This window comes from Salmo salar, chromosome ssa19 (assembly GCF_905237065.1).
Source record: "Salmo salar chromosome ssa19, Ssal_v3.1, whole genome shotgun sequence".
Classification (NCBI taxonomy): domain Eukaryota; kingdom Metazoa; phylum Chordata; class Actinopteri; order Salmoniformes; family Salmonidae; genus Salmo; species Salmo salar.
In genome coordinates, this window is record NC_059460.1 from 69841676 (window position 1) to 69857047 (window position 15372).

The 15372-nt window shown below is 46.6% G+C and overlaps 2 protein-coding genes and 1 long non-coding RNA gene across 7 annotated transcripts in view; 1 reads left to right on the top strand and 2 right to left on the bottom strand.

Moving 5' to 3' along the window:
* Positions 1-2860, bottom strand: part of LOC106579471 (ribosomal protein S6 kinase alpha-3) — a 31095-nt gene extending 28235 nt beyond the window's left edge. The window contains exon 1 of one of the 2 annotated variants that reach the window (XM_014159409.2): positions 2442-2860. In XM_014159409.2, the coding sequence (XP_014014884.1) occupies positions 2442-2504 (63 nt within the window). In that variant the 5' untranslated portion in view covers positions 2505-2860. Of the gene's footprint in view, positions 1-2044; positions 2339-2441 lie in introns of those variants that run through there. The other variant, XM_014159410.2, reaches the window with a different exon arrangement.
* Positions 2861-2988: 128 nt separating this feature from the next.
* LOC106579469 (uncharacterized) lies at positions 2989-12499 on the top strand. The gene is made up of 3 exons (XR_001322660.2): positions 2989-3093; positions 3691-3829; positions 11112-12499. It is a non-coding gene; the product is annotated as an uncharacterized lncRNA (long non-coding RNA).
* On the bottom strand, positions 3900-9626 carry LOC106579465 (pyruvate dehydrogenase E1 component subunit alpha, mitochondrial). 4 transcript variants are annotated; one of them, XR_006760784.1, is made up of 13 exons: positions 9462-9620; positions 8513-8533; positions 7876-7944; positions 7567-7740; positions 7270-7396; positions 6967-7058; positions 6792-6884; positions 6566-6721; positions 6422-6493; positions 5824-5891; positions 5302-5410; positions 4908-5149; positions 3900-4806 (listed from the first exon to the last, which is right to left on the bottom strand). XR_006760784.1 is itself a non-coding variant. In XM_014159399.2 (13 exons), exons 1-13 carry the CDS (start codon positions 9522-9524, stop codon positions 4884-4886), a joined length of 1209 nt encoding a protein of 402 aa, XP_014014874.1. In that variant the 5' UTR covers positions 9525-9621; the 3' UTR covers positions 3900-4883. The 4 variants fall into 4 exon arrangements, 3 of the variants coding, with proteins under 3 accessions (XP_014014874.1, XP_014014873.1, XP_014014875.1); XM_014159399.2 differs by having other exon boundaries at positions 3900-4907; positions 5009-5149; positions 9462-9621; XM_014159398.2 differs by having other exon boundaries at positions 3900-5149.
* Positions 12500-15372: the final 2873 nt, after the last annotated feature.

A 15372-nucleotide genomic window follows, 5' to 3' on the forward strand; every position in this document is an offset into this window, starting at 1 on the left:
GTTAATATGAAAGTGATTGGATCACTCAGAATAAACTGAGGCTGCAACATGATTATTATTCATTATAGTAGCACTTATCATTATTATTACTTAGTTCAGTGCGGCAGTAAGCCTGATAAACATGTAACAGGATGATTGAAAGATAAAGAGAGAGAGAGAGAGAGAGAGAGAGAGAGAGGACGGGAGAGAGGGGGAGAGAGGGGGAGAGAGAGAGGGACAGAAAGAGTGGAGAGGGAGAGGATGGGAGAGAGAGAGGAGGAGAGAAAGAGAGGGGGAGAGAAACAGAGGGACAGAAAGAGTGGAGAGGGAGAGGAGAGGGAGAGGACGGGAGAGAGGGAGAGGATGGGAGAGAGGGGAGAGAGGGGAGAAAGGGAGAGGGGGGAGAGAGGGAGAGGATGGGAGAGAGGGGAGAGAGGGGAGAAAGGGAGAGGGGGGAGAGAGGGAGAGGATGGGAGAGAGGGGAGAGAGGGGAGAAGGGGGAGGGGGAGAGAGGGGAGAGAGGGAGAGGGGGAGAAAGGGAGAGGATGGGAGAGAGGGGAGAGAGGGGAGAAAGGGAGAGGATGGGAGAGAGGGGAGAGAGGGGAGAGAGGGGAGAAAGGGGAGAAAGGGAGAGAGGGGAGAGAGGGAGAGGGGGAGAAAGGGAGAGGATGGGAGAGAGGGGAGAGAGGGGAGAAAGGGAGAGGGGGGAGAGAGGGGAGAGAGGGAGAGGGGGGAGAAAGGGAGAGGGGGGAGAGAGGGAGAACATGTCGGATGGAACGAAAAGACAGAAAGTCATCTCACGGCCTCTGTCATGAAAGGGTTAATGTCTCTCTGTCATGAAAGGGTTAATGTCTCTCTGTCATGAAAGGGTTAATGTCTCTCTATCATGAAAGGGTTAATGTCTCTCTGTCATGAAAGGGTTAATGTCTCTCTGTCATGAAAGGGTTAATGTCTCTCTGTCATGAAAGGGTTAATGTCTCTCTGTCATGAAAGGGTTAATGTCTCTCTGTCATGAAAGGGTTAATGTCTCTCTATCATGAAAGGGTTAATGTCTCTCTGTCATGAAAGGGTTAATGTCTCTCTGTCATGAAAGGGTTAATGTCTCTCTGTCATGAAAGGGTTAATGTCTCTCTGTCATGAAAGGGTTAATGTCTCTCTGTCATGAAAGGCTTAATGTCTCTCTGTCATGAAAGGGTTAATGTCTCTCTATCATGAAAGGGTTAATGTCTCTCTATCATGAAAGGGTTAATGTCTCTCTGTCATGAAAGGGTTAATGTCTCTCTGTCATGAAAGGGTTAATGTCTCTCTATCATGAAAGGGTTAATGTCTCTCTGTCATGAAAGGGTTAATGTCTCTCTGTCATGAAAGGGTTAATGTCTCTCTGTCATGAAAGGGTTAATGTCTCTCTGTCATGAAAGGGTTAATGTCTCTCTGTCATGAAAGGGTTAATGTCTCTCTGTCATGAAAGGGTTAATGTCTCTCTATCATGAAAGGGTTAATGTCTCTCTGTCATGAAAGGGTTAATGTCTCTCTGTCATGAAAGGGTTAATGTCTCTCTGTCATGAAAGGGTTAATGTCTCTCTGTCATGAAAGGGTTAATGTCTCTCTGTCATGAAAGGGTTTATGTCTCTCTGTCATGAAAGGGTTAATGTCTCTCTGTCATGAAATGGTTAACTCTCTCTCTCACACATACACTCACTCACACACAGTGTGATACAGTGATGGCTATCTAATGGACCAGTATTGACTGAGGGCCCAACAGTCTAACAGTCAGTCTACCTGCTGCCAAAACTCATTTATTGTTAACTTGCTTAGTTGAGTAGGAATGATTGAGTGAGTGAGAGTGCTGTTGTGCCCTAGAAACATTCTCCCACAAAGCACTGAGAACACACACGTTACCAAGAATATGTCCATCCTCTTGTTATGGAGCATGAGATATATACTGAGATAGACAGAGAACAGAGAAAGGTAGAAAGGCTGTGTACAGTACACTAGGGTATAATTATGAATCAAATGTGAATCAGAGAATGTCTTCAGACAATCATACGCGGGCGACTCTACTCACTTCTCTTTAAACACGTCACGCTTGCTTTAACCGCATCATCCAGGAAACACACACGCCTGCTGAAAGCCGCATCCTAAATCGTGCGGTCTGTCGGATGACCGCCCACTCGCCTTTCTCTCTCTCTATTATCCGAGGCTCAGCAACTTATCCATTTGGTTTTAGTAGCCAGCCTCAGACCCGTGGTGCTACGCGTTTGTTTATATCTATGAAGTGCAGCTCAAAGACAGTCAACGTGACGCTTCAATATAATAATCTGTTCACATCTATTCCCGCAGACAGTTTTCTGGTGCTGGAAATGAATACTCTCTCTCTCTCTCTCTCTCTCTCTCTCTCTCTCTCTCTCTCTCTCTCTCTCTCACACACACACACACACACACACACACACACACACACTCACCTCGCTTGCCGCCCGCCCCAGTGCCATCTTCTGCCAGGGATCTGGCAATTGTGCCAGGGGCATCTTGGCGCTGGAGCTGTCCTGGTTTCCTCTGATCTATTCTAGCGTTGTCTATTAGTTAGAGCGCTAAAGCTTCGCTCCAGACAGGACCGTAGGCAATCAATGTAGTAATCGAAAACTCTGTTCTATTCTAGTAGGCTATTGCGTTAGCCCCGTATGGGAGGACAAGGAGTTTCTAAAACAGGGGCCGCCCCGTCTTTCTCTAGCGGAATAATGTTCACTACATTACACTAGCTGAGCTAACGCCTTTTACCGAAAACTGTCTGGCTCTCCACTTTCGCCCTTGTGTCACTATGCCGTGTTTCCACTGCCTATTCTCTCTCTCTCTCTCTCTCTTTCTCTCTCTCTCTCTCTCTCTCTCTCTCTCTCTCTCACTCACTTACTCACTCACTCACTCACTTCCGTTTTGTCCCAATATGGCGCCGGGTGTCTTACCTGCCTGTCAGAATGACGAGTCACGCTGCGTCATATTTGGGGGCGGGGCCCTGTTATACCGGGACTACGGGACACCTCTTCCGAGCCGGACACAGGCAGGTGAGGGGGCTTGCTCTAGGATTTACAGTCTAGCCGGGCTGGTCACATGAGACACCGGGTGAGAAGAGAGACTTTATTATTTGGTGAAGGTGGTGCGTTGTAGCTAATGGTTCCGTAAACATGAAGAGCCCACAGTCAGAGTGCAGAATATTACTCTGATCAATACGGAGCTATTCAGGCGATGAACTGAAATATGCTGCAGGTTGTGTGTTAAATGATATATGATATAGATAAGGCTATAATAATTATATGATGTAGATAGGCGAATCATCGGCTTTATCATAGGCTACATTTAGCCCCAACATAGTATAGTATACCTTAATATTAGCAGTCTATTTGCCACCCTTGACTTTGGAGGGGTCTGTCTCTGACTGTATGAATCGTTTCTCACCAGTTAAAGTTTGATGTTGGAGGTCCTTAGCGTGAGAGACTGCTTTACTATGAGCTATTTATAGTCCATCCACCTTATGGGCTCTATGAAGGCTAATGAGAACCATGAACTGGCACAGAGTCATTATCTGTGAATAAAGAGGTGTGTGTGTGACTGAAGATGTGCTGTGGGTAGGAACAGTATAATTACAACCCAAAGATATTTATACTGAACTGCCAGACTGAACTTGGTGACAGAACATTAATCTCTGTCTTCTCTCCACAGATACAGCTGTACTGTCTGGGCGTGGACTTCTAGCGCTGTGGTGACATCTGCTGGTAGATGATGTCTTAGATTTATGGATGTAAAGTGAACTGGATAGGTGGAAGCAAGATGGCTCCATCTGAGAAGCTAATCTCATGAGGTTGGTACATTATTAGCTGTCTGCACACAGAACTCTGCAGTGTTATCAGACACAAACAACTAACATATCACACAGTCTCTGGCAAATTTTATTGCTTCAGTCAAATCACAACAAACTGTATTACAATCGTTGAGTTTTTCAGTTCTTCTGTTAGTGCTTGGATCAGTATCCGCTCCTCACGGAAAGAAGGATGGATGGATGCCAGGGAGGAAGTTAGAGAAGGAGAGGAAGAGAGAGAAATAGACCACCATTGATGGTCCCTTTTTCGATGATGACATAATGACATCTCGTTAGTTTATCTATCTAGTCAAAGTGCTACGGTGCTACAATAACATCTGGGTCAGAGGTAATACATACTAACAGTCTGAAACCTTACAGGAAGATGAACTTGGTTTAACCTAGAACCATCCCCACACACACTCCCTTATCCAGGGGTAGCCAACCCTGGTACTGGAGACTTATAGGGTGTGCAAGCTTAGTAAGTACCAGCATGAACACACCAGATCCAGCTAATCAATGTCTTGATGACTGATTGAATCAGGTGTGTTAGTGCTAGGCTGGAACAAAAGCCTGCCCTAAGCCATTCACCTCCAATCTACAGACAGGTGGTCCCTCAGTGTCAGGAGAATACATCAATATAAAACTACATAATATACTCTATACAGTATCAATAAATACCAGTGACGTCAGTGTCAGGAGAATACATCAATATAAAACTACATAATATACTCTATACAGAATCAATAAATACCAGTGACGTCAGTGTCAGGAGAATACATCAATATAAAACTACATAATATACTCTATACAGTATCAATAAATACCAGTGACGTCAGAGGTGACAGACTGGTTTGGATTGCTGCTACAGACTGAACTCTGACCTACAGGGTCATGACCTTCTTCTTATAGTGCATTTAGAGACAATTCATGAGGGAATAAGAGAAGGGAGACGGAGGACAGGAGGAGTAGACTTTCACCCAGGGGTTGGTTGCAGAGGGTAGGAAGGGATGTGTAGCTGATAGACTGTACAGTAGTTTGGTCCATGTGTGTGTGTCTAGCTGACAGACTTCAGTTTCACCCAGGGGTTGGTTGCAGAGGGTAGGAAGGGATGTGTAGCTGATAGACTGTACAGTAGTTTGGTCCATGTGTGTGTGTCTAGCTGACAGACTTCAGTTTCACCCAGGGGTTGGTCCCACGGACCTCCATGGGTGGATTGTTGGCGAAGATGTGGTTGCAGAGCTCGTCCAATGGCGGCTCAGGGTCAGAGATCGCAAACTGGGCCGCGTCCTCGATCACCTTCCTGATCTCTACATCTATCTCCTAATGGTAGGGAGGAAGGAGGTAATAAAGAAGGAAGAAGGAAAGAAAAAGTGAATTGGACCACCTGTGTCTGTATGTTTGTGTGTATGTCTGTCTGTATGTTTGTGTGTATGTCTGTCTGTATGTTTGTTTGTCGGTGAAGGTGTGAGTACCTTGATCTCCTCCACAGAAGCCATGTTGTTGGACAGCATACGCTCCTTCAGCATGGTTATGGGGTCACTCTTACTGCGCACTTCCTGGATTTCCTCACGTGAACGGTAGCTACAGGACATTACATCACACATAGGAAGAAGAAGAGGAGTTAGACCTTATTGGCAGGGTTCGGCTCCAGCCCTTCGTTGACGAGAGAGAGAGAGAGAGAGAGAGAGAGAGAAACACACACACAGAGAGCGATAGAGCAAGAGAGAGCTAGCGTGCCCTGGAATGGAAGCGATGGTAGAGTGTTATTAGGCACGTCCCAAACCAACACTGGACGACACTGGGTGAGCCTACAGGACAGGCTACATTGGAGAGTGAAGTAGAGCGGCTACACAAGGTTGAGGGCAAGAGAGAGAGAAAGAGTGAGAGAGAGAGAGAGAGAAAAAGGAGAGAGGTGTGGTGAGGAGTGAGGGGGTGGAGAGAAACCGGGGGTCAGGTGACGGTCACAGGGTCAGGGGTCAGAGATCACATCTCACCTAACCCCGGGGTCACTCATGCTGTGTCCATGGTAACGGTAGGTCTCCAGCTCCATCACAATAGGACCCTGGCAGAGAGGTTTCAAAGCCAAGAGACTCAAAATGCTAACCACTGCTGCTATGACACTGCTGAATGGCCTGATCAGGGAATTCTACACGCTTGGAAAGTGGAGACTTCATAAAACATCAAAAAGTTAACATTACTGGTGATGTTACTTGCAGCAAAGATATAGAACTGATATATGGTCTGTCCCTTGCAGTGTTGGAAACCGCATGGCGTTTGCTAGCAAAGACATTTGAGGTGGCTAATTAATGGTAAATAACTTCATTGTTTTGTCCCACAGTTAGCTGATGATTAGCTAGCCAGCTAAAATTGTTCACAGTTAGTAAGCAGTTGCGTCTACACTATTTTTCTAGTTACAGTTGCGCTGCCAAGTCAATAACCTGTCTCCAAAGATGACCTGATGTCTCTATATCTATAATCTTCGGCCCTGTAGCACACCAGGAGCACCATAAGTGGTTAAATCAGTTATAACTTTTTAATCTCTGCCCCAATCAGAACTCATCTTTTCCAGCTCTACAAGCCATTATAGCTCACCTTCCCAGCTCTGCAGTGGTCTGCAGCAAACTTGATGGCCTCCCTCACACACAGAACGTCCATGCCATCCACCTACACCACAGGGACAGAGGCGTTAATATAGCAAAGATACACTCACTGACTGTGTGTGTGTGTGTGTCCTACCTTGATTCCAGGTATATAGTCTCCTCTCTTGAAGTACTCCGTGCTAGCAGAGGATCTCTCTATAGACGTCCCCATGCCAAACTTGTTGTTCTCACAGATGAAGATACACGGCAGCTTCCACAGAGCCGCCATGTTGAACGACTCAAAGATCTGGCCCTGATTGGACAAGAGAAGAGACAATGTTGATGATTTAATAACTTCATTGTAACCGTTAGATAGACCTCACCTGATTGGCTGCTCCGTCTCCGTACAGCGCCACGCACACCTGGTTGTTGCCTTGGTACTGACAGGCTAGTGCCACACCTGCCCCTAATGGAACCTGTAGACACACAAACACACAGTGAGAATGCATGGGTGTGGGGGTGTGTGTGTGTGTGTAAGTGACCTGTTCAGATAGTTACCTGAGCCCCCACGATTCCGTTCCCTCCATAGAAGTGTTTAGCGTACATGTGCATAGAACCACCTTTACCCTTGGCCACACCCCCTCTACGACCTGAGCGAGAGAGAGACAGACAGACAGAATGAGAGAGAGAGAGAAAGAAAGAAAGAAAGAAAGAGAGAGACAGAAAAAAATAGAGAGTAGAGATCTATTTCAGGTAGAAGTTGCAGAGATCTAAGATCAGTTTATCTTCCTTAAATCCTGACTGTAACCATTAGGGGGAAATAGAGATCTGACCTCAGATCAGTGTCTAGGTGTATCCCACCTGTGAGTTCAGCCAAGATCTCTCTGACAGACACGCCCCTTGTGAAGGTGTAGCCATGGGCGCGGTACGCCGTGATCAGGTGGTCTGTTGGATTGATGCCCGCCTCGATGCCCATCGCACATGCCTCCTGTAACACACCACCAACAGCAGCTAGGAGTGAGGGGCGGGGAGCGTGTGTATGTTCTCGTGTCCCTGAGAATGTGTGTTTATATGCTAATCTAATGTGTGTGTGTGTGTGTGTGTGTGTGTGTGTGTGTGTGTGTGTGTGTGTGTGTGTGTGTGTGTGTGTGTTGTGACCTGTCCGTCGTAGAGGTGACAGAAGCCTCTGATGATCTTCTGCTTGTACAGCTGGTCAGCCTTCAGCTCCATGCGTCTTATGGTCTGCATAGTCCTGTAGTACTGGAGGCCCTGTTCTCTGGTCAACACCGCCGTCTCAGAGGGGCCCTCCTCCAGACGGTGCAGCTCACACTTCTATTGGAAACAACAGGGAAGGGAGGGAGACAGACAGCTCAACCAACCAATCAGATAACAGTTTTAAGAAGGAAGTTCCCTTGTCATATCTAGGGCTCGTTCAGCAGGGCGTGCTAAAAGTGTATGTGGACTCACCTTGATGTCAAAGCTGGCCTGTGGGGTGAAGTCAGCGAAGGAGCGTGTGGACGCCAGCATCCTGGCCCCCTGCAGAGAGAGAGAATGACACACGAGAGAGCAATACACACACAGGAAATACAAGTCCAATAGCCAGCCACCCTCCTCCTCAGGCTAAATCCACCCAGTGTGAAAGGAGGACTGGGAATTCTGCAGAAGGAACGTGGCTGTTTGAGGTTCAGGTTTCTCTGTTAGTGCCAGCCAGCCAGATACTAACTAGGTCTGGGTGCTCTGGTACTAACTAGTGTTATTGGTGGTTGTCGGGGTGTTGCTGGGGCAGGCGATGAGGTTATATTGACATATTCGGACAGACCACTTAGCAGCTGGGGAACAGAGGAACCATCCAATCAGACCAGAGCACGGCCAGAGGAGTCTGACAGCTGCCCTAATACGGAAGAGCAGAGGGTCTGGACAAAGCAGACTAATCTGTAGTCAGAACGATCACTATCACTATCTACCACAGTGGACCAAAGAGAGGCAGGGCCTCTATCAGTACACACACAGGCTGTTTTCTATATGAGCTGTTTTGTGTTCATGGTCTGACAGGCTAAATCAGGCCTACAGGACAGGCTGTACAGCAGAGCTATGAGCTCCTTACCTCTGACACTGTTTGGGCTCCCTACAAAAAAAGCCAGGGAGAGAAGGGGGAGAGCGAGAGAGAAGGGGGGTGGGGGGAGAGAGAGGGTGATAGAGTGAGGGGAAAAGGAGTCATTGGGAGAGAGAGGAGAAAGTGAGTGGTGTCTGTAATTAATCTTTAAAACACTAGGGGAACTTATGCAAAAACTCATATAGCCTCTAGGGCCTAATATCTTTGACCATGAAAGGTGTGCTGATGAGTTTATGGTGAGAGAATGCGGCTGAGGGGGTGTGCTGAAGTTCACAGAGAACATTACAGAGGAAAATCTATAGACCAGAGGCAGACAACCAAGAGATTAGCACACAAATAGCCCCAACCATCACTAGCCTACACACCATCCTTTCAGCGCCACCGTGCGGCAAACTTAGACGCCGCAGGTACAGTGAAGCATTTAAGTAGGATGCGGAAATCCCTTGTTGTGCCCTTATAACCGCGCAAAAAAACACTAAGCACCATGGACAGCGCCAAGATAAACGCGAACTACAGCCACAGTTTTCTAAATGTTCTTATTGCCTTTTACCCTGTTCTTTATAAGTGTGAATTTATAGGAAATACATAGAAGAGTATTGCAGTACTCTGGTATCCCGTTACACCCTACACATATTTGTTAAAATTAATCTGGCAGAATAGAGCACGCATAGACAGGCTGTCAATGTATGTAACAACTCATATAAACAATACCCGCAGTAGACAGCGACAGTACATCGATTTGGTTGTTGTGTTGTTGAGTTCGTACTGACTGACCATGTTACCAGGCCTACAAGGTCAGCACTGCTAGCTGGGACTGAAGCTACTACCAACCTCTCATCCGGCAAGTCTGGCAAGCTAGCTTGCTATCTCAGTGCGAAATCACCTAGCTAGCTTTCAGCATCATGGACAGCGGCACGCAGGTTGTCAGTAGACTACGTACCACATTCTTGCTGGCGTTGCCCAGTCGGAACACGTTCGAGATGAGGGTCAACATATTTTGCATGCTACTGGACACCCTGCTCTACCAGTACAGAACAGCAGACCTAATGAACAGATTAACGCCGACAACACAGATCAGCTGACACTTCTTGTGCTGGGTCGGTTGGCCAACTACAACTATCCCGGGGTTGGCCAATACAAAAGGAAATTACATGATGATAATAAAGATTATAAACTACAGGTGCATGCCTGTACAGAAGTTCCCCCGCGTTCTCATCGTTCAATATTTAGGCCTATTCTAAAAGTGCTTGAAATCTATTTCAGTTATTGCCTGGCTGTATCCTTAAATGTTCAAACGTTTTCACTGCTCTGCCGGTATTTGAAAAATGTATAATGTACAGCTGCTGTCATTCTCGTAGCTACCCAGGAACTTTCTCTGTCATCAGAAGAAAATAGTTTATTCACAGATGTTCTACTTCTGTAACTCTGCTGAATCGTCGGGCAGCTAGAAGGACCATTGTCCATCTGTCCCCGGTCGTTCCCTGCACCTGAGAAAGGCAAGAGTGAGTCCGACCTGCCATTCACCTGATCTTGGTCTCACCTGTGCACAGTATAAATTAGACTACATATGCCTACATAGAGTATGTAAGGCAGCAGGTAGCCTAGCGGTTAAGAGTGTTGGGTCAGTAACCGAAAGGTCGCTGGTACACATCCCTGAGCTGACTAGGTGAAAAATATGTCGATGTGCCCTTGACCTAGGTACATAACCATAATTACTCCAGACAGGCTGGGTTGATGAACGGTTTAAACAGTTCAACCTGTCTGACTATTCCTGGACTTGTGAGTACTTCAATCTATCTGGTTTCAGCTCATCTCTTAGAGATGGAGTCAGAGACACAGATTTTTTTAAATGAAAGTTGTGTGATGGTCCTTCGAGAATTCCCTATCCCTATACCGTTCAGTAAAAGTGTGTGTCCTGCAGTACGTTTGTCTGTCCCACTGAGGTGAAAGCATTCAGTGAGTGTGTGGAAGAGTTCAGTGCCATCGGGGCCGAGGTGGTCGCCTGCTCTACAGACTCCCATTTCACAAACCTGGCCTGCTACAAATTCTAACTCCTGACCCCTAATCCCGCTATACAAAGACAATTTGATTGGTTGATTGATGTCAACATAATTAAACTCAGGAAGTAGGGTGGGCTGGGACCAATAACAATCCCTCTTCTCTCTGACATCACTCACCAGATTGCCAAGGACTACAGAGTCTACATGGAAGACCTGGGACACACACTCAGACAGGATACACATCCTCAACCAATTCCCACACAAAAACATGAACAAATGAGGGTAGAGGCACAGGTCATCTCCTCTACTCTCCTCTACCAATCCTCCTCCTCTACTCCAGGGGTCTGTTCATCATAGACAGAGTAGGCGTTCTGAGACAGGTTGCCCTGAATAACCTCCCAGTAGAATGTTCTGTAGACGAGACCCTGCGTTGGGCACTCGGCACACACAGACTACACAGGAGGGGTTGTGTTTACCCCAGTGTGTGTTTATGTATCTCTCTGTCCTTTTGTGTCCAGCTGGATCATACCATGTGATATGACTAATCAGTCCTGTACCAATACTAACAGAGGGATGTTTTATTCAATCAGATCAACCCCGAGGAGGCCTTGAAAGCCCGGTGGCCAAAGCAGGAGCAACCCCAGGACAACCCCAACACCCAGTAAGAGTGACACTCAACAGCTGACCAACCAGTCAGATCTAGTCTCAGCTGTTGATTAACCAATTACTGTCAACCCAAATTGCCAGTTCATATGGTCAAGTAGGTTAGGATGAATCACCTTTCTCATGTTTTTTCTTGTAACTTCCTTTTAAAACCACAAGATAGCGATCAAACTCCTCTCTTTTGTCAGCATAATCACATCACAGTTTATACAATTCATCAATTTCATATTTTAATTAGAGGTCCTAGCATTGAAGGTGCAGAAACCCTACCATTATTGTAAACAAAGATGGCATTTCCAGACCAGTTGATGGCGCTATAGCACACTTTAAGGCTGTAACTTCTGGACTGTAAACATTATGTACATAAGGACAGTAGAATATGCTATGCAAGGGTTGTGACTAGATAGAGTACAGCTACGACTGGTAGTTACTTTTCATACAGGTTAGGAGAGTAATTTAGCTAACCTTAACCTCAGTCTCCTAACCTGCTACAAAAAAAGTAACTTCTGGTCGTAGATGTATTCCCCAGTCAGAACCCTATACGGGACCGTAAACAGAGCATTGTGGGGCTCCGGGCTTGTACTAGGATGACCCTGGAATGCTGCTTGCAGCTTCAATGAATGTAATATCTATATATCTATTTATCTTTTCCGGGAGAGACTGATGTTTGTGACTCACCCCCTAGATCATCCCAGATCCAGGGGAATTATAATCCAGTCTTTAGACCACCTGATGTGAATGACAGTCTACCAGAGGGATTTGTTCAATGAAGTTAAATGTTCAGAACATAACAGATAGAAATGTAATGAATAGAGTCAACATGATGTCCTATTCTACATGACAGGCAATCATATCTGTTCTACACAATACATTTCTATCTGAACATTCTGGAACGCTGCACTCTGAACAGACTTTAGCCAACTCAACAACCTTCACTTGAAGAAAATAAACTCTTATTTGCTCAGTCGAGTTGACTTTTAACGTGTGTATGGACACTAACAACAGCTTCCTTCCTTGAACTGTTGACAGCTGAACATGAGTAAAAGACGGATGGATACACGTGAATCACAAAGGATAAATATTTATTGCAAATATGTGTTCATTTATTACATCACTTTCCCTTAAATAACCCATACACACCCATTCACTCACTCTAGTGTACACAGATGAAGATTATATCAAATAAAATATAGAAAAATAAGACCTGTGATGAGTATCTGTGAAAAACAAGTTTGTGCGTTTTAAAGCTGTAAGACCGTGTAGCATGAATAACATTTTGACAAAATATAAAATCATGTTGATGTAATCATGCTAATCAAATGGCTACCCAGACTATTTTCATTGATCCCCCATCCTTTTGTTTTACACTGCTGCTACTCGCTGTTTATTATCTATGCATAGTCACTTTACCCATACCAGCATGTATATATTACCTTAATTACCTCGACTAACCGGTGTCCCCGCACATTGACTCGGTACCGGTACCCCTGTGTACAGTCTCCACATTGACTCTGTACCGGTACCCCTGTGTACAGCCTCCACATAGACTCTGTACCGGTACCCCTGTGTACAGTCTCCACATTGACTAGGTACCGGTACCCCTGTATACAGCCTCCACATTGACTAGGTACCGGTACCCCTGTTTACAGCCTCCACATTGACTCTGTACCGGTACCCCTGTATACAGCCTCCACATTGACTCTGTACCGGTACCCCTGTATACAGCCTCCACATTGACTCGGTACCGGTACCCCTGTTTACAGCCTCCACATTGACTCGGTACCGGTACCCCTGTTTACAGCCTCCACATTGACTCGGTACCGGTACCCCTGTATACAGCCTCCACATTGACTCGGTACCGGTACCCCTGTATACAGCCTCCACATTGACTCGGTACCGGTACCCCTGTATACAGCCTCCACATTGACTCGGTACCGGTACCCCTGTATACAGCCTCCACATTGACTCGGTACCGGTACCCCTGTATACAGCCTCCACATTGACTCGGTACCGGTACCCCTGTATACAGCCTCCACATTGACTCGGTACCGGTACCCCTGTATACAGCCTCCACATTGACTCGGTACCGGTACCCCTGTATACAGCCTCCACATTGACTCGGTACCGGTACCCCTGTATACAGCCTCCACATTGACTCGGTACCGCTACCCCTGTTTACAGCCTCCACATTGACTCGGTACCGGTACCCCTGTATACAGCCTCCACATTGACTAGGTACCGGTACCCCTGTATACAGCCTCCACATTGACTCGGTACCGGTACCCCTGTATACAGCCTCCACATTGACTAGGTACCCGTACCCCCTGTATACAGCCTCCACATTGACTCGGTACCGGTACCCCTGTATACAGCCTCCACATTGACTCGGTACCGGTACCCCTGTATACAGCCTCCACATTGACTAGGTACCCGTACCCCTGTTTACAGCCTCCGCATTGACTCGGTACCGGTACCCCTGTTTACAGCCTCCGCATTGACTCGGTACCGCTACCCCTGTATACAGCCTCCACATTGACTAGGTACCGGTACCCCTGTATACAGCCTCCACATTGACTCGGTACCGGTACCCCTGTATACAGCCTCCACATTGACTCGGTACCGGTACCCCTGTATACAGCCTCCACATTGACTAGGTACCGGTACCCCTGTATACAGCCTCCACATTGACTCGGTACCGGTACCCCTGTATACAGCCTCCACATTGACTAGGTACCGGTACCCCTGTATACAGCCTCCACATTGACTCGGTACCGGTACCCCTGTATACAGCCTCCACATTGACTCGGTACCGGTACCCCTGTATACAGCCTCCACATTGACTCGGTACCGGTACCCCTGTATACAGCCTCCACATTGACTCGGTACCGGTACCCCTGTATACAGCCTCCACATTGACTCGGTACCGGTACCCCTGTATACAGCCTCCACATTGACTAGGTACCGGTACCTCTGTATACAGCCTCCACATTGACTCGGTACCGCTACCCCTGTATACAGCCTCCACATTGACTAGGTACCGGTACCTCTGTATACAGCCTCCACATTGACTCGGTACCGCTACCCCTGTATACAGCCTCCACATTGACTCTGTACCGGTACCCCTGTATACAGCCTCCACATTGACTCTGTACCGGTACCCCTGTATACAGCCTCCACATTGACTCGGTACCGGTACCCCTGTATACAGCCTCCACATTGACTCGGTACCGGTACCCCTGTATACAGCCTCCACATTGACTCGGTACCGGTACCCCTGTATACAGCCTCCACATTGACTCGGTACCGGTACCCCTGTGTACAGCCTCCACATTGACTAGGTACCGGTACCTCTGTATACAGCCTCCACATTGACTCGGTACCGCTACCCCTGTATACAGCCTCCACATTGACTCGGTACCGGTACCCCTGTATACAGCCTCCACATTGACTCGGTACCGGTACCCCTGTATACAGCCTCCACATTGACTAGGTACCGGTACCCCTGTATACAGCCTCCACATTGACTAGGTACCGCTACCCCTGTATACAGCCTCGTTATTGTTCTTTTATTGTTGCTCTTTTATTTTTTACTTTAGTTTATTTAATAAATATTTTTCTTGACTCTTATTTTTCTTAAAACTGCATTGTTGGTTAAGGGCTTGTAAGTAAGCATTTCACTGTAAGGTCTACACCTGTTGTATTCAGCATTTCACTGTAAGGTCTACACCTGTTGTATTCAGCATTTCACTGTAAGGTCTACACCTGTTGTATTCAGCATTTCACTGTAAGGTCTACACCTGTTGTATTCAGCATTTCACTGTAAGGTCTACACCTGTTGTATTCAGCATTTCACTGTAAGGTCTACACCTGTTGTATTCAGCATTTCACTGTAAGGTCTACACCTGTTGTATTCAGCATTTCACTGTAAGGTCTACACCTGTTGTATTCAGCATTTCACTGTAAGGTCTACACCTGTTGTATTCAGCATTTCACTGTAAGGTCTACACCTGTTGTATTCAGCATTTCACTGTAAGGTCTACACCTGTTGTATTCAGCATTTCACTGTAAGGTCTACACCTGTTGTATTCAGCATTTCACTGTAAGGTCTACACCTGTTGTATTCAGCATTTCACTGTAAGGTCTACACCTGTTGTATTCAGCATTTCACTGTAAGGTCTACACCTGTTG

Coding starts and splice junctions, on each gene's coding strand:
- LOC106579465 (XM_014159399.2), bottom strand. CDS start 9,524: ATGCAAAATATGTTGACCCTCATCTCGAACGTGTTCCGACTGGGCAAC. Junction 8,534..9,461: donor GCAACGCCAGCAAGAATGTG/GTACGTAGTCTA, acceptor CTTTTTTTGTAG/GGAGCCCAAACAGTGTCAGA. Junction 7,945..8,512: donor GAGCCCAAACAGTGTCAGAG/GTAAGGAGCTCA, acceptor CTCTCTCTGCAG/GGGGCCAGGATGCTGGCGTC.